The sequence below is a fragment of the Aythya marila genome (genome assembly GCF_965140915.1).
Source record: "Aythya marila genome assembly, chromosome: 26".
NCBI lineage: Eukaryota > Metazoa > Chordata > Aves > Anseriformes > Anatidae > Aythya > Aythya marila.
Genome location: NC_139067.1, coordinates 5,498,800 through 5,517,687, shown reverse-complemented (window position 1 = coordinate 5,517,687; position 18,888 = coordinate 5,498,800). Strand labels below are relative to the sequence as shown.

Sequence of the window (18,888 nt, the reverse complement as noted above, 5' to 3'; positions counted from 1 at the left end):
TTTTTTACTTTTATAGGGATCTTGTTAGTAATCTGGCCATGAGGCTCAGAAGCCATTTAGAGAGACACTTCTCTATCGGGTCTAGGAGAAGCGTCAGGAGCATCTGGGCTGGAAATGCCACACGCTCCTTTCTGTGAAGATCAAAAGTGTGAACAGGCAAATAATTCCTTCATGGCTCACAGTAGACCATAATGACGTGAAAAGGCTTGGCTGCGGCTCAGAAGTCTCTGCGATTAGGACAAGTGCACGTTAATTTAGTATAAACTGCACATTCCTCCACTTCCGCTGCAGATAGGCAAAATAACCTTTATCAAACCACATCTGTTTCTGAAGAGCAGAGTAACTTCTTTGAAGATATTCTGCCCATTAAAAATTGAAGTGTTTATAGTGGCCATATTTAAAAGATAGACTTTCCAATGAGGTCAGGTGGTCTGGAAATTCCCAAGTGCATAGGGGAAGCAAGCAGCCTCTGGGAAGCAACATGGGCATCTTATGAGCTGGTTATGTGAGATAAGGACTTATTTTTATTAAAAAAAAAAAAAAAGTAGGCTTTACCAGTAGAAGGAGATAGCAATGTGTTTAGAAAAGCACAGACCTGCCCATGTGGACAGACCTGTGGAAATTTTGCAGTCTCAATGGCACATCCATTCTGCTCAGCCACACAAAACCCAGAGCCACACCTTAACACTGGCAATACCCAAATACTGCTCTGGATTTCATGCATTTCCAGAGCTTCTGTTGGGGACACCAGAACATGAGATCTCCAAAAACTGACTGATGCAAGGCCTAGATTTGCCTCCTCCTTTTCTTTTTGCAGGCTAGCCCTGAAACCTTTTAGGGAAGGAGTAGCAGAGAATGGCTCTTCTGTTCCCAAAGCAGGGGTTGCTGCTCCTCTGTGCTGCAAAGGACATTAAAACACTCACAGAGGGTCGCTTAGGGGATGCTTTTTACCTCAGCAGGATTTAAGCATTGATTCTGGAAGTGTGAAACTGGTACTGTCATGTAAAAATACATAGATACATACATATACATATATATATGTATATATATACTATAAAAGGATAAGGATAAAGAATAAATCCAGTAGAAATATCTATTTCAGTCCTGTCCTGAGCATCATAGATTTGGAAAGTTGCTTCACCAAAAAGGCTTTTTTTCTTTTTTTTTCTTTTTTTTTTTTTTTTTTTTTTTTTTTGCCCCTTTAGTCCTTGCATGGCACAGCCATAGGTCACAAGAACATCCCCTTCAAGGAGATGGGAGAGCATTAAGGATAACCACAAAACACCTATGGAGTTTTCCTTTCCCTTTACATGTGAAAAGTATTTACAGATTAGAGCAGATCTGAATGCATCTCGAGCTGCTAAACCATGCATTATGGAGTGGAATCATGTCTTATAGGACATAATTTTAGTCCTGCCCTCATTGTCTAGGATTCTTTGCCTTAGAGCAAAAATCTATTTTACCCTTCTTAGGTATTTATCGTATGCATTTAGTAATTCACTTCATTGTATCCAGGCATTTGGTAGGCGTGAGGCAAGAAAGTAAAATTATCCTTCCCACACTCTTTTCTTTGGATCCCAAGCCAGTCACACTTATGCTGACTTATCCCCTCATACTTTATCAAAATCACATTTTTGGCATGATAGTAACTTTCTTTTTTTAGCTTGGCTACTGCAGAAAACCGCAAGTTTGTAGTGGGAGGAGAGGTGGACGTGTGGGAAAAGTGTCCAGCCATTATTCAGGGTGTCTTACACAAACGGATGAAAAACAGCAAGAACATGTTGTTCTCCCCAGGAATGAGAGAGCAACATACATCCTTCCCATAAATGGGAGCTGAATGATACCCCTAAAGCAGGCTGCGTTTTAGAATAAAAGACTGTCTAATTGAAACTTCTTATAAAAATAGCTCTTCAGAAAAGTGGGGAGAACGAAAGTCCACAGGCCTTCAGCCAAGCCCTGGAAGCAGTCGCACCACCTCTCTTTCTCTGTGTTTTCCTGCCACCTTGCTGCAGCACAGGGGTGCTACGGAGCAAGACTGTCCTGGCCTGGAGGAACAGCAGCCTCCAAGAGGCTTTGTCACATCCTGACAAAGTGAAGGCCAAAAGGGGGGCAGAAGGAAACAGCCAGGGAAGAGATGGAGTGCTCCTTTGGAAAGTCCTCATCTATTCTAGCATGAAAATCCTGCAAGTTTGGGTATTCCTACTTATGCAAGCAGATCAGTGCCCCAAGTGCTCACATGATGAATACTGCAGAGAAGCTCCAGCTGGGACAGTTTCTTCCACTGCGTGCATGCTCTCCACCAGGATTCATTTACCATTCTGGTTGTTGTCCTATACAAGATTTTTATCCATAGGTAATTCCCATGAACAGAAGTGCTTAGCAGCTGATTGGGAACTTGATGTCTAAAGAAATATAGCTTATAATTTCAGCTGAATACACTGTCCAGGTAACAGCCTGAATGATGTGGGTTTGGGTGCTAGGCTCTGGAGCAGAGCAGAGAGGACTGCCACTTGCGAGGTACCAGGGCGTGCTCAACCTCAGGCACACAGCCTACCAAGCTGAAAGACCCAACAAGCAGAGAGCTCAGTGAGAAGGAAACATTCTGCTTACTCCTTGAGTCCGCTATGAATGGAGGATTCAAAAAAGCCATTTTTCATGCATGGCCCTGTCTGAAAAGTCCTGCTGTACCCCATGTGCAGCCAGCTCTGGTGAGCCCCGTCAGCGGCCGCTGGTGCAGCTTCTGAAAATTTGCTTTATCACGTGTAAAAACACAATGTGATATTTTGGCCTTCTTAACACAACACACTGATAACAGGAACTGGGAACAGGGGAACATTCTTTTAATCTCATCAGCTGGCCGGGATGCTGTTTGCCACGTCCAGGGAGCTATTTCCAAATGAGTGTATTTATAAACCAGCTAGTGAGGTGAGGGGCAGGGTTTGACCTCTTGTTAATGAAATAAAGATAAGCATCAGCTTGGCATCTGCTTTCTGACCATGTGAGAAGTTAATTTTTCCTTTCCATAGCAGCGTTGTCCTGTTTCATTCCTCACCTCCATGATAAGGGTAGGCACAGGCTGCCATCCAGCCTGAGGCTCCCCATGATCTCTGCATGCTCTAGATGAGGTCTGCACTTGATCCCAAGGTCCAGTGCAGGTTTTGAGACTGTTCCATGACACCTTTACCCTGCCTGTCCCTTCCCAGAGCTCAGGAGATAGATTTTTCTACCACTGCCAAGAGTTTCCTTTGCACGAATCCACCTTATTGAAGCTGCTAAAAATCTGGTGCTCATTTTAAGTGCTAAACTCTGTGGAAATGTGAATCCAAAAGGAATGAGGAAATCAACCAAGCATCCCTAGGACAGTTGTTCCCACAAGAACACAGGCCACACTGAGGAGAGAAAGTTCAAACGCGCACTGGAAACTTCTGTTTTCATACCCTAAGAAAGGAGGTTTCCATAGGGGGAGTGGGAGCATCCTGATCCCTTGCTGCCTTCCTCCTATCTGATGTAAATAAAGCTGTGTAAACAAGTCTGAAATGGGGTTAAATCACATCTAGAGATTGCAGAAGACCTGGAATATGGGCTTAGAAAAGCATGAGCACCATAGGACTGGATCTTTCCTCTAGCTGGCAGTGATAGAGAATTGGATTATGGTCAAGGATAGCACAAGAATTTATGGAAAAGCACCAAGAGATTAAATTGCTGCCATCCACTCTGATCTGCTTCTACTTACTCAAATTAAAGTTACTCAAATTATAAATTTCACTAACAATGGCAAGCAGAATCACAGCAGACTCTTTATTGCATTTTATTAGGCTGCTCAGAAACCACATACAGGAACTCTGGCTGGGACAAAGCTCTCTGGCATCTTATCACAACATGGGGCTATAACATGGTGGAAATCTATACTGTCTTTATGGAACACTGGTGTAGGGCTAAAACAATGAGATTGCTTTTTGCTTGACCTTCCATGTATCCTAGCTCCATATCCATTTAGCTTCAACATGGGCAAGCAAGGAGACCATTGCCATGAAGGTGACAAGGCAAAGGAATTTGGAGCAGAGTGCTCAGTGATCACCATTTGAGCCAAAATAATGAGGTCTTCTGCCTTGATGAAAGTAGAGCCATTGAGGCAATGGATTTTTTTTTCTCCAAAACTCAACACAAATGTCATTATTTGAAAGCTTCTGAAAATGTTTGTAGAGCACATATGAAGCAGAGTCATACAAAGACTTGGGAGTCTTGAAGCCCAATCTATTCTATAAATATTTTGGTCGGTAACTATATTGCTGATCTTGCCAGATAACCCTTCCTTCTATTAACTTTATACTAAAGATTTTAGGCCAGAAGAGTTTACAACATCGGTGTCTGTGGTGAAGACACTGATTTATTCCCTGAGACTCAAATGATGCAAAAGCGGGATGTTTACAAGCAGAGGATGGAAGTGCAACTCAGATGTCCACAGAGGTCCTGCTGCTTGCCAGTGGCTGCCCAGTCCCCCAGTGGATGCTGCATTCCCACGTGTTTGCTGACTGCAGTGTGCAGCAGGGTCCGGCTTGGCTGACAACTCTAGCTTAAACGTCACTCTTTCCTCATGCAGAAAGCACAGGGGTTAATGCATCTCCAAAATGCTCACTGAGGCCCTCATCTAAATTGTTTTCCTGTCCTGGAACTCATTAGCATTGCATGCAGCACCCTGAGCCATGTCAGAAGGGAACCTGTGGCAGGCCCCATCAGGAAGGACAAGTCCTGCGAAGCGCCCTCTGCTGTTAGCTCACTGCTCAGGGCGCATTGCTTATCTCCATTGCAATTAGGGAGGAGAGAGGAAGTGCAAGATACGCAATCAATATTATTGGGCTAAATCTGGTGTAATTCATTGGTTGGCAGAGGAATGCAAAAATTAACGATGTGAGCTAGAGAAATCCCAAGGGAGAAGGAGTGAGTTCAGATAGGAAAGCAAAAGTGGTTAACTTTATTCACCACTATCCCTGCAAGAATGACTTCAAAACTGGTGCAAAACTACAAGTGAAATTCTGGATAGCAGCTTACGTGTGAGCGATGCCATACTACTTTGTGCCTACACCAGCAGCAAACAACTGATGTAAGCCAAAATCAAATCTGCTCAACAGCTGGGTCAGCCCATTAGTCTTCTAAATGTGTTTGTCTCAGCTTTCCACAGATCCCTACTCTCATTTTAACCCATGGGGGAATTCAGATTGGAATTTCTTAGTGAACAGTTATGCCAGCTACAAATAATTGTAGAAATGCTAGAAAGGGGTAGCATTTTATTTTATTTTTTTCCTACAATAATATACTTGCTCTGCTTACAGTTCAGATGGCTTATGCTTCAGGCTGTAGGGCTCTCTGTATCAGTATCTCAAGCTAGACATGTAAAATCTGGCAATGGTAGAAATGAATGAAGCACATTCAGTATTATAGGATAATTGGTTTCGCTTTCACACTCTCCCAAATCTTTGTATTTCAACTTTGCCTGATTAGCCAGTGGTGACAGCTCAGGAAGTGGATTCCACCAAATCTCACAACAACTGATCTAAAATGCTCTAATCTCTGGAAAGATAAGGAGTTGCTACAGCAAAGCCAACATAAACCTGAGAGCTATAGAAGGTTGAGTTGTTGTTTAGCCTCTGTTGCTAGTTAGCTACTGTACTTGATTTCAAAGACCACCCTGTATTTAAACCTTCTCACTTAACTCAACACATATCTTTTCAACACCATCTGAGGCTTGGCACCCTGGATAGCATCAGCCACACAAAGCTGAAGGACATTGTTTGGGGAGCTCAGCACTGCAGTGAGCATCCCCTCATCCTAAAGTCGCTGCAGATACATCAGACAGCAGCTCCTGTGAAATGTATGTATTGCTAATATCGAATTAATAGTACTGCAGCTGCTCATTTAAAATAAAATACCATGTATTGTTTTCATTGGCCATATCTTGGGCTGTCATAGAAAATGTAATATTTGGAGCTAGGGAAAAAAGCACCTCCCACTTCTTTTCAGGGAACATTGCTCTATGTCACGGAAATCCATTCCTCTCATATCATTTCCTTTATTGCAACCATGTTGATTACTTTTATCCCCCATATTTCCTTTGTTTACTTTAAGAAATGCAATCAAAGGTCCGGCAAAACCCTTGAAATGCTGAGCAGGAGGTTGATCAATTTGCCTTGTAAACAGAATCACATTGGGCACATATCCAACAGCGTAAAACAAGCAGACAAACTTCCTATTTCAAACGTAAGCTCATTTGGCGTGCGCTGTATGTGATTTATCACCCACTGGATAAATTACTGTGTATATGTTAGCAACCATCTTTTATATTTTCTGGCATTGTTCGCTCCAAAAAGTAGTTCAGTTTGCTGGAGTAATGCAGCTGTATCCTAAAGAATTTTGTCCACAATGCTGTGTAGTGAGATGGGGTTGGATGTAGAAAATTTCACTGCTAATTTCTTGCTGAAATTCTGCCTTTATTGATGTGAAGTGATGCCTTAAGAAGCAGTAGTGAGTTGGCATTTACTAGCATGTATCTAAAAGCAAATGCGCTCAATTCCTGCAGATCTTAGCAAGACCTCAGCATGGAGAGCTGAGTCACCTTCCACTATTCATCTTCTTGACAGAGATATCAAAAGTTGGACTTTTTCCTCCATTTTATCTGGGAAAAGTAGCAGTAATTTTAATGGCTGCTCCTTCTACTGTTTTGATTGCCTTTGTGTTCCTTCAGAATGTCTGCTCCTGTGCACGAGCTGCAGATGCTGCATGCTGCAAGTCCTGGTCACCAGGGAACAGCTTGCAGGGATTCAGCCTGAGAAAAAGCATATATCTGAGTGAAAGTGGTTGCAGAGTGATAGAGAGCCATGAGAAAGAGCAAGGCAGGGGAGTGAAGGAGAGTAAGGCAAGAAGCCCAGCTGCCAGATTTGTGCCCAAAATGTGTCCAATGGTTCACAGGTCATTCAAATGTTCTGAGATCATTTGAAAGCATGCCCTTGTATTGGGGTGTGTAAATGAGATAACTCTGATAAACCTATCTGATCTTTGAAAATTTCTGGCTTTATGGTTCTTGGAAAAAGATTTTAATTTTTTTTCTCATGTGTGTTTCGATTTCAGTGGGCTTGCAGTGCAAGATGTACCTTTTTCTACTTATTGAGAAGATGCCTTTAAGGGAGCTCATTTGCACAGCAGCGAGTTTTAAAGTCTGTGTTCATTACCAAATGTCTGGGGGTGTTAGGCCATAAGTTCAGGTTCTCTTTGGGTTAGGGCTGTGCCGACTACATGAGTGACCACACATGGGTGTTTTGCACTGCTTCTAAATCAGTTTACTAACAGGTGGACACAAGCCTGCCTCACTTTGGCTGAAGGAGGTTCAAGCTGGACACACTTGGGATGTCTTTCATCTATCTTCATTTAGGCTTCTGAACTCTAGAAATCAAAGCATGTGTGTGGCCCCTTTACCTCCACGTAAGAGAAAGGGGTTTCACCCTGCACTGCCTCTCCTCCTCCAGCATTGTTGCCTGAAAGGGCTCAGGTGGTTTCTGTGTCATGACAAGGCTTAGCCTCAAATATTCCCCTTCTCACACCCAGGTAAATCACACCTTGTTACCCTGTTTTGGTCAATACAAGAGAAAAAAAAAAACAACACATTTCTACCTTAAACTTAGAAGAAGGAATCAAGGGTAAGGCATTGGTCATGATTTGTGGCTGGTTTCTGCTTTCTGCAACAATGGAACCTCCCTAACAGCTCTTCACTACTGATATCGCCTGTGCTAGAAATACACAGCTCTGGCCAAAATGCCTGGGCCGAGCACTAATATTCAACAATAATATGTTCCATATAATAAACTTCTTCTTCCAAGGGGTGTTGATAAGAATTTCCATTTTTAGTCGCGGGCAAATGAGCCATTCATCCTTTATTGGTTGTTGTTTCAATTGAAGAAGAAGCAGAAGCTTTTTTTTTTTTTTTTTTTTTTTTTTACTTTTCCTGTAAATAGTGCATTAATGAAGACAGATGGGTCAGCAGTATAAACAAAACCTCTATCTCCAGCTAGTTTTGTTCTGGCTTTTTTTCCCGGTATAGTAAGCAAACCACCACCACCCTGGTTCCCATCCTATTAACAGTGTTTGCACTCCAAATGTTGAACTGGGTTATAAGGAAGTTTAAATTAACCCTGGGCTGTAGTTTCTCAAATGCATGAAACAGATGTTCAAAGGCCAGGAAATCCTTCTTTCTGTCTCTTTTTAAAATCAAGTAGTGGATTTTGCTGGGGTTTGGCTCAGTGTTTTAGATAGAAAATACTTTGCTAAACCTCTTCCATTGTGCTGTAGGTAAGCCAGACACAAAACTGCCCATGGATGTTAAAAACTTTATTTTATTTTATTTTATTTTATTTTATTTTATTTTATTTTATTTTATTTTATTTTATTTTATTTTATTTTATTTTATTTTATTTATTTATTTATTTATTTTGGTATTTCTAGGCTTCTGGAGCTTCTGGTTTGCTTTGGTCTCTGAGCACTTTAAGAAGTGCAGTGCAGTATCTGGAGCTTGGGAGAAGAAGATAGATGTGGGTTTTGGCTGCAGTTTTGGATGATGGTTGTTTTGGGAGATGATTTTTCCTAAGTGACCTCATTTCCTCATTTTTGGGGAGGCTGATCCTCATGCTTTTAGCTCCAAAGCTATACATGATACCTTTTTTTTTTTTTTTTTTCCCCTACTGAGACTTATATTTTGGCACTTGCAAATGGGAGCAGCAAAGATTTGAAGCTGTTTGAAAGCCTGCAACTATAGAGGTTTTCTCTTCACAGACCAGAGTGTGTTAAGGTTTATTGGCAATCTTAATTTTGGAGTTTGGTACATTTGCTCTACACATCCTAAAGGAGAAGGTAAGGGCCTTAGAAGCAGAATAAAACCCCCCTTGCAAGGGGGACAAGGCTGGTGTATGTGCCAGGGAAGGTGATGAGCAGTGTTGTGGTGGCCTGTGCCAGCATAAGCCACAGCCAGGCTGCTGCTTCTGCAAGCAGCACTGTGGGGAGAAGTGATGCCCTGCTTCCCTGCCAGAACATCATGGGGCTCTGACCCTTCTGCTCAGGCTCTGCCAGCTGTACCAAACGGCCCATCTGCCCAAAGCAAGGGGTCTGGCAGGGCCAGGACAGAAAAATCTGTGCTGAACTGCCAAGAAAGCTGGGAATTGGTATCTTCCATCACCCAGGCAGGGCACAACAGTCATAGTGAGCCTAGGCTCCAGGAACTGTAGCCAAGGAAGTGATAATGCAAGAAAGTTTTGAGAAGAAATTTACTTGAGGAAGGTTTAGTCCGTGTGCAGAGAGCTAAGAGATATGGATCATTTAAGGGAACCTCAGATTTCCAAGCGCTTCTTGAAATCTGGCATTGCTGCTGCGTTTGCACAGGAGACACAGATGTCATGATTTCTTCAAAGGCCCAGAAATGAGTGAGATGTCTTAAAGTTTGTGCTCTCCTGGAGGCATCATGTGTGTTGATTTAAGAGTAGGAACCCAAGACCAAACTCTAATCGCAATATAGTTGCAACTGAAGGATTCAAGAGATGCTTGGTTTTCTCCTGAAATAGCACAATAGGATATTCTTGTTTTACTGCTCATGCTTTACTGCATTTCTTCACAAAGTCTGGCTAAAATCCCCTTTGATCATTGCTTCATTATAAAGAAAAGTTACTAATACTAAAAAGCTGGCTGACACCTAATACTAAATAGGTACATTAGATATTTCTGCATTCATACGTGCAGGTCTCCTTACTGATAAAACTACACGCCTACCCATATTTGCACTATACCATAATACTCTGCATCCCATCTACTCTGTTACAAAACATCTGTGACAATAAAAGAGTGTGAAAGCAGCCACTCTGATTTGCTATGTGGTCACAGGGAAATTTAGAGTGATTGTGGGTGATTAGAGTGGGTTACTTATTATTTTTAAGGCCTACATCCTCTTACATGCTTCTCAGAAATGTTAAAGGACAGCAGTACAAAAGCATGCTGGCCAGATCACTGCCACAGGAACAGTTGCAGAAAAGAGATGATAAAAGCAAATGTCGGATTATCTCCCTAATGCTGGATTATCACTCCTAACAAGGCGAATGGTTTGTCTTGGCAAATGGCTTCATAGGAATTGTGGATAGTTTTAAAAGGTTCTGTGTGGTGACACTTAGCCGTTGGCTGCAGCAGTTCATGTCAGCAGAGCAAAATATCACACCTCTTATGAATTCTTTTAACATACCATTGACTACAGACTAAGATTGCATGGTAGCTCAGGGGAAAGGTCTGTGAGCAGTGTCAGCCACTTGCAGGGTGAGATCCTGAGCAGGTGTAAAGTAATATAGCCTCGTGGCACAGCTCACTATCTGGAACCATGCAGCACAAGAGTGGAGTCTGCATAACTCTACAATAAACTACATAGCTGACCACTTAAAGCAATGACACCACTGCAAGAGTTGTTATACACTGAACAACACCATACATGCTCCAGAATGCTGTTTAAATTATTGCGGTGAACACTTCTGTAAGCAAGAGAGATAACTGTGGCATACAGTATTTAGAGATATCTAAGGCAGAAAAAAATCAGCAACTGCAATCTCTGTGCAGCACAACTCAATAAAGAGATTCCATGCACAAAAGTATCGGCACAAGGTTTTTATCCAAGTGGGATTACATACAAGCACAAAAATAAAACATTCTGTATTCTACATTATATTACAAAGGCAGGCAGTCAATAAATAGGTCAATAAATTATGGAAAGCACAGAAGAGTATGTGTGAAAACAGGTATGTGTGAAAACCAGAAAATTGTTTTTAGTTGGTGCATGATAATGTCTTTTGTGTTCATTCCCATGAAGTGTTATAGTGATTCTTTCAAAGGCCTTTATCACCTCCAGTGAAGATAACTTTCCCTTAAAAGTGTAAAACAGATGCAGGGACAGTACAGTAGGCTCTGGTACAGGCTAAAAGAGTCAGCGTCACTTACACTTTCCCAAGAATCTGACAAATTTGCAGCTTAGTATAAATAAAGTGACGGGTCTATTGTTTCTCAGCTCCGACACCTTCTTATCAACAGGATTTGTTGCAGAAGACTGGAGGAAACATGGCATGTGACTCCATCATATATAGTTTGGGGGGGGGGAGGAAGGGGCAATACCTTTATGAATTGACGAATTCAGCACATACATAAAGGAAATATTCTCTCTATCTAGCTGGTGCAAAGGGGTTTCCTTTTCTGTCTAGCTTTGTGCAGACTCAGTTCAATGCTACCTGGCCATTTTAATTGAATTAAATCGATGTTTTGTATGTAGCTTACTGGACTGGGTGGGGGGACTATTTTCGTAACTGGTATAAACTGGTACAATTTCAAGGATTCAAGAGATTTACTGCTCTTATTTCTGCCACCAAAAGCTCTGACCCTTGAGGGACAGCACATGGCTAAAGGAACTAAGCCAGTGCTGCTTTACACAGGGTGCTTTTGTAATAAACATGCACAGGGGGAGTTTCTTGCCATTGCATTTCAGAGCACTGTAGACACCTGGCATTGCTCCTGGGCTCATTGCTTTAGTAAGAAAGATGGGGAAAGGAATGGTTCCCTTTTGCTCCAAATGCCAAATCATCCCTGCCTTGATCTTTTACTTTTAACTGAGACAGGGAAAGATTAAGAAAAAAAGAAAAAAGTCTAAAGTCTTGTTCCTTAGTGATTTAGGAGCATGTGTTTTATCAGGTAAGATCTATACAGATAAATTTTCAAAGAAAAATCTGGTAATATAAAGATCCTTATAAAGATTTTACACACAAATAAAAATTTAGGAGTGTATTATCCATGATTTTAGCAGCTCTGGAAAACTCTATAGATGCCAATCAATATTTACAAAGTACAAAAATATGCCTTTATTCCTGTGAATTTGAATGTGCCCCTTCTGGTGTGAAGAGCCTACCCAAACAACCCAGTGATCTGCACTGTGCTCTGATATGAAGAGAGACTTGGCCATAATTTGGGCAGCAAAGAACAGCAAGAAGCAAGCAATGGAACAAAATATACATTTCCTACAGTCATATGACTTGCCAATTCCCCATGACAGGAAACATACAATTATCTGTACATGCCTCATTAAATAACCTTATTAAATAAGAAATCTGAAATGTACAAATTTACAGACTGAATCATTAAATACTTCCCCTGTGCACTCCCCTATGCATGTGTTCCCTGCTACTATCTGCACCCACACTCTGATACCACCATGCCTTCATATTTGAACTTGTAGGTGACAACCCCTGCATCTAGGTAGAGAATAGAGATAGGATCAAGTTTGGTGGGCACGCAGCAGGCCTTGGAGGCTTTCTGGGGATTCTTTAAGTGAACTAAAGTCTGGACAATGGCATGTTTTGTTGGTGTGACATGCTCTGTCAAGGGGTAGGCGCATACTCCATGGCACTCATAAGCTTCATATCCCGCTGGAGCGATGATCCAGGAATCCCAGCCAATCTCCTTGAAATCTATGTAGAGTGGAGTCTTTTTGCAGTAGTTGCCTTTTGCGTTCCTCCGGATTCGGGCAGTAGAGTCATATATGATGTTGGAACGCATCTGGAGCAGTGCCTCCTCACCAGGGTGGCCATGGAAATTACCAACCTCCAGGTTCTCCAAGTCCAGGAGCTGCTCGTGATCTATCATTTCGTTCAACTCTTGCTTCTCCTCTTTTTTGTCATTACTTTGGTCATCAGAGAACACAATCAACAGGGGCACATGCTTAGCCTCAGAGTTTATGTCAATATCAAGTTTCCCCTCTCCATTCTGCTCCTCCCCTTCCCTGCTCTCAATATGAACTTCCAGTCGGTGTGTGGTCAGCCCTGCCCTTCGCCAGCGCCTGATGGCTTCAGTGACCTCAAAGCTCTCCCACTCACTGCTTGTGCCATAGATCTGTCTGGATGCCAGTGCCACTATCTTTCTTTCTTCTCCTACCCCCATACGGCCATTTTCCAGCACTTCAAAAATTGTGACCTTTCGGTCGAGCCCATCATAGAGCATTTGGTCCCGTTCTACTAAGGTGTAGAGCCTCAGCTCTGCCATGGTGATTTCTTCATGGTGAGGGATGGACACATTGAATAGAAGGGGGTATTTCCGAACTCCTGTAATACCAATTGGGTGGGAAGACGGATCTGGAAATGACAAAGATCATGCATTTTAGAAGGGTCAATACATCCAGTAACACATGCACTGAAGTTCATCTGACAGATTTTGCCTTGCTGGGTTTCACTGAAATAATTTCAGGTGAGTGTTTTTTCATCATTTCCCAAAACTGTACTTGGAAAAAAGGCCAACTTCATTCTACAAGTCTAAAGACAGAGAGATTGCAGATATGATAAAGACCATAAACCTGGATTTAAAGATTTTTTTTCTGCTACCATGTCTCCCAGGGACTTCCTTGTCACCTGGAAAGAATACATGTTAAAAATGTGTTGCTTAATACTGAAATGATACCAATTCTAGGTTGTTGTGGTACTTGCTTAACAAATGAGGAAAAACAGCCAGTGTAAGAGAAGAAGGGAAGAAGGATATGGCACTGGAGTGAACATGAGACAGATAAGCTGCATATGCAAGAACAGCAGGCTGTATCTTGGTCTGCTTAAAGTTTCCATGCTGGCAACTATTCCCTTCCACTGAAACATCCCTCACCAATGGAGAGAGACAATCACAAAGGGGGGAAAAGTCTCTTGGGAAACTGTAAAGGCTCCTGGTTAGGAAGAACAGGCAGCAAACACCCAAAGTGAGCTGCCAATCAACAGAAATCCTGCTACAGACTCAATGGGTTTCAAGTGAGCAAAGTCAAACAGCTGTACTGAGTCAGGCACTTTTGGCAGCTTTAGTTAATAACACATATAAGAAGAACATAATATCTGCTTGTCATTCAGACTGTCTGTCCTATCTGTGTTGTTTATTTATACATAGGCAATATGCATTTCTTCATGCAATGCCCGAATCTTAGCTAACGACTATGTATTTGTTGCTGAATTACTGTGCTGTCTACTTGTAACTCAGAAGACAGATTAGGACATAGACTCTATGCGTAACATTTCTGCAGAGGCAAACTGATTGTGATCTACTACTATCTTCATGTCTGATTTCTCCAGTTTTGATGTTTGTAGAAAAGGGACACTGATGAATCTGCAAGTATTGGCCATGCTCCATCAGTGCAATTAAGCAAGCAGTTAACTTAAGCACATGAGCTGTCCTATTGACATGAAGAAAGTTTTGAGGCACCTGCCTTTTTCTTCTTTCTTTCTTTCTTCTTTCTTTCTTTCTTTCTTTCTTTCTTTCTTTCTTTCTTTCTTTCTTTCTTTCTTTCTTTCTTTCTTTCTTTCTTTCTTTCTTTCTTTCTTTCTTTCTTTCTCTCTCTCTCTCTCTCTCTCTCTCTCTCTCTCTTTCTCTCTTTCTCTCTTTCTCTCTTTCTCTCTTTCTCTCTTTCTCTCTTTCTCCCTCTCTTTCTCTCTCTCTTTCTCTCTTTCTCTCTTTCTCTTTCTCTCTTTCTCTCTTTCTTTCTCTCTCTCTTTCTCTCTTTCTCTCTTTCTCTCTTTCTCTCTTTCTCTCTTTCTCTTTCTCTCTTTCTCTCTTTCTTTCTCTCTTTCTCTCTTTCTTTCTCTCTTTCTCTCTTTCTTTCTCTCTTTCTCTCTCTCTCTCTCTCTCTCTCTCTCTCTCTCTTATTTCCATCCATTCATTAAAAAAAAAAGAAAAAAAAAAGAGGTGCCATTCTGATTGCATCTCTCTACCTGTTTATTGGTATGCTGGGAGCTGATACACTCTGCACTGCACCAGGGTAGGAACACATTACACAGGGTAGGAGAGCTGAAGGTAATGCTATTCAAGCACAGGAATGCTTAGCTTTAATCTCTATACTGGAAGAAATGGAGTAATTGTCAGGATTTCCTTGACCTTGGAATACTAAAGCAAAAAGTCATTACAGATGACAACAGGGTGGAGAAATGCCACCTGACTATACAGAAAATGAGCATGAGCAAGTCGCTAGGATGGAGGGAAAGGCTACCCCACATGTAAGAACATGGGTAAGCACTAGCAGGGCAAGAAAAGTGTTCATGTGTAAGTCAGGATGTGACTTTGCACTTTAACTAAAAAGCCCATGGGATGAAATACCTTATTGTTATCAATAGTAGGATCAGGAAGAGTGATCTGGAGTCCATAGGAAAAGAAAAATTTTCCTTAAAATTTCCCTCAAGTTTTAAGAACAGATAGAATATTACAGCCCCATTTGCAATGGAGACATTATGCATACGTTAAAACAAAGAACTACTTCCAGCAATGCAATATGTTATAATATCTTTATAACAATAACACATTTAATATAGGAATCAATGAATAGTAATGAAAATACCATTACTGCCAGTTTTCAGTAAGCAGGTGAACAAAAAATTCCATGGGATAATCCATTTCTATTGTCTTGACCACTACAAGTAATTTGTTTCTCTATCAAAAAAAAGTTATTTTGACATGAAAGAATGGTTCCCAGTTTCACAGACTTTCAAGATAGAAAAAAAAAATACATGCGCATTAATTGCATCACTACTTTAATTCACGTGCTTATGAATCTGTTTTAACATCAGAAGCCTCACTTTGCATCTTGCTGTTTTGGATCATAAGAGGTGAGAGAAAAAATGAAATGACAGACAGTTACACTAACTTTACCCTATTTGGTACAGAACTTTTGCAAGGATGAAAAAGGCGTTGAACATGATGCTTACAGAAAGGCACAAAACTGTGAACCACTACCTGTATTACTCGAGAAAAGGTCAGTCTGTAGAGTTTTCAGTGCTGTGAATCAGAAAGAATTTTGGTCTTGCCACGGGAATAATTTCAGATTTATATCACAAAACCACATTGTATTTTATTGTTCAGCATAGTTTACTTGCCAAATTTTATCACATTTATTTCTTCTGAATAATGCAAAATGAGAAAAGAACAATAGGCATTCCAGCATATGTCTGCATTTATGCTGATGCAAAGCGACAGGCACAGCTCTTGCAAGGAATAAATGTTCACCAGTGGGTGTAACTGGTGTGCCATTAATCCTTCAATAAATTCCTCCACAATGGAGAAAAGAATACATAAAGAAGATTTAAACCACAATGCAGTGCCTCTACGAACCATAAACATGTTGCCAGTAAGGAGTGTTTGGGCCTGGCAGAACGATAGAACAGTGTAGAACAGAGCTGATTTTCTCCTCGCATCTGTGTTGCCAAACTGAAATAACTTGTGCACCGCCTCTCCTTATACTTCACTATTTTTAAATTGCAAATATTAGAAACAAAAAAACAAACAAACAAACAAACAAAAACCCAACTATATTACCTGATATACTTCATTAATTACACTGGTGAAGTAGGAGAGAAATCCCATGGCAGTTTGAATAGTTGCATATATCTCTAAGTAGTTAAAAATAATTAAAACACTTGTGCTTTAAGCCAAATGGAATAACTGGTATTTGGAAATAGTTAGCTGAAAAACATTTTTACCTGTTAAACCTGTAATGATACAAATAGCTATTGACAAGTTACTGAATGTCAGCACTGAAACGTTATCTTGACCTTGCTGAACTGAGGGGAGATGCTGAAGCAGAAACATTTATTTATTTATTTATTAATAGACAATATCCTGCTTCCCTAAAGTAAAACTTAAGCGTTATCCGAAATTCTGCTTCATGTATGTTTTCTGAACTATGCTCAGATGTCAAAGGAAGAAATCATGATGAATCCTGTGAAGATCAATCAGGGGAGGATATTAACAGAAAGCCGTATTTGGTTAAGCTCTCAATATGAAAATACTGCACATTTGAACAGTGTGTAAAACAATTTCTTGCCTTAATTTCAAATATTAATGAAGGTATCCGGTTGAAAATCAGGCAGATAATTGCAAAAGATGGGTGTCATTCTAGGGATAATGAAAATGTACCCAAATTATGGTTAGTGCTATAGAAACACTAAAGGAACATCTTCTTCCCCCAAACCTTACAATCTCAAAAGCAAAGGACAAGGGATCTACCTTGCAGCAAGTAGTATCTGGCTTACATTGGTACATACAGTATTAGTTGTCTATTTCCGATGGTGGCCTCACTGAATGTCAATTTTTCCCCTTAGTGCAGTTCCTGCTCAATGCCTGGTAAATACATTTCATGTTGACTACAAGGGTGCTTATTTCTATTTGTTTCCTCTAGAGATGCATGTCTTACCTTCATTTTTGAAGCTCCTAATAATATTTGCGGATGGCATAGATGTCCTATCAGTGGCAAACTTGTTGTACAGCTCTAGCATGTACTCTGGTGGGTCCACCTTGGCTGTTTCATGCAGGGGAATGTCAGAGAGGTTCAATGTCTTCAGGAACTCATTCTTCATATTCTGAAGCAGCGTGTTGAAATCAACACCATCCTGCTCGGAGAGGATCTCATCAAAAAGAGGCACGTCTTCCTCCAGGGAAGAGTGCTCCAAGCTCAGGATGGGACTGCAAGCAGCAAGGTGAACCAAAAGACAGAGAACAGCCCACAGCTGGAGGACTACAGAATCCATGACTTTGGCTTCGCTCTAGTCTCCAACCACACTCAACAAGCTCTAGCTCTCGTGTGGGCTAAGTGGCGGTTTTATCCCCTGGGTTATACGCCACATGTGTCACAGGGAGATGACAAGTTTGGAAGCTCTTGTCTTGAAACTTGTGATCCGTCCTCTCTCTCCCCCTTCCCCCTCCCCAAAACCAGGTCTCAGTAATTGGATATGGCTTGCTCTCTTCTATGGTCGCCTTGCCTCTCTTATCTCATGTAGTGTAAGCTGTTCACCAGATTTGTTGCTATCTTGCAATCCCCTTTCCCTTAATGAGCGTTTTGTAAACATTTGCACTAGGACACTAAGAGATAGGACAAGTTTCTCCTCGGAGAGGAGCTGCCCTTACTTTCTGCCTCCTGGTAGCTGACTTCCTTTGGCGCGCATGAACAATTTCAATCCACACAGATTTCAAGCTAACGTTAATTCTACAGAGCCTCTACTGAAACCTATGAATTTTGCACCAAGGGCAAAGAATAGCTCCTTTAAGGTAACAAATCTAGCTTTTTAAAAACTAATATAAAAATAAGTTTTAAAATTTCAGTTCTAAAGGAACTTCTCTGGGAAAAGGTCCATTCTTCTGTGCGTTTGCAGCACAGGAGGGGAGCTGCTGGTACTACAGCAACTCTGGGGTCACAAGGCCCTGAATGCAGAGAAGCATGTGAGCTCAAGATATTTAGGTGAGGAGGGTTTCTCATATTGCATCTATAAAGCTGTGCTTTGCAAGGGCTTCACTGGGAAAAGCACTTTGAAGACAGTGAATATGAGTCAGGGAAGATCAGAGTATGGCCTGTAAAACTGAGCCCTTTTTTTTTATGCAGGCACCATATTGCATGCATAAGGCACTGTGTTGTTTAATGATAAAGGACTTTTATTTTATTTCATATTTTATTTTATTTTATTTTATTTTATTTTATTTTATTTTATTTTATTTTATTTATTTCCAGTGCTTATTTTTGCTATAAAACACTCTTTCCTGATCTGAACATTACCATTGGTTGAATGATAGTGCTCAGTGCCATGTGCCATATAAATGCTCAGAAACAGAGAAAGTAAAGAAAATCTGTTCTTCCTTTCACATCTTACATATTTGATTTGGGAGGTTATAGGTTACAGTTACCTTTTATTTAGTCACGACACTGTCCAAAAACTATTGAAAATGCACAAAGGCCAACAGACTAGTGACTTAATTATTCACCTTTGCATGACTTCAAATAGCTCAGAGGTACAATGTGGGGTATCTGGAAAAGTTTTTGCCAAAAAG

General features: G+C 41.0%; 2 protein-coding genes across 10 annotated transcripts in view; one reads left to right on the top strand and one right to left on the bottom strand.

Moving 5' to 3' along the window:
• Positions 1-7,505: 7,505 nt before the first annotated feature.
• Positions 7,506-17,677, bottom strand: BMP10 (bone morphogenetic protein 10). Its single transcript, XM_082779470.1, has 2 exons — positions 17,264-17,677; positions 7,506-13,184 (listed from the first exon to the last, which is right to left on the bottom strand). Exons 1-2 carry the CDS (start codon positions 17,595-17,597, stop codon positions 12,241-12,243), a joined length of 1,278 nt encoding a protein of 425 aa, XP_082635596.1. The 5' UTR covers positions 17,598-17,677; the 3' UTR covers positions 7,506-12,240.
• Positions 13,243-18,888, top strand: part of LOC309887616 (gastrokine-1-like) — a 38,630-nt gene continuing 32,984 nt past the window's right edge. For 3 of the 9 annotated variants that reach the window (XM_082779474.1, XM_082779475.1, XM_082779472.1), the window contains exon 1: positions 18,012-18,114. Coding sequence is in view for 2 of the 9 variants with exons in the window: in XM_082779479.1 (XP_082635605.1) it covers positions 18,010-18,114 (105 nt within the window). In the remaining 7 variants the exon portion in view is untranslated. Of the gene's footprint in view, positions 13,297-17,968; positions 18,115-18,152; positions 18,305-18,888 lie in introns of those variants that run through there. The other 6 variants (XM_082779479.1, XM_082779471.1, XM_082779477.1 and 3 more) reach the window with 5 other exon arrangements.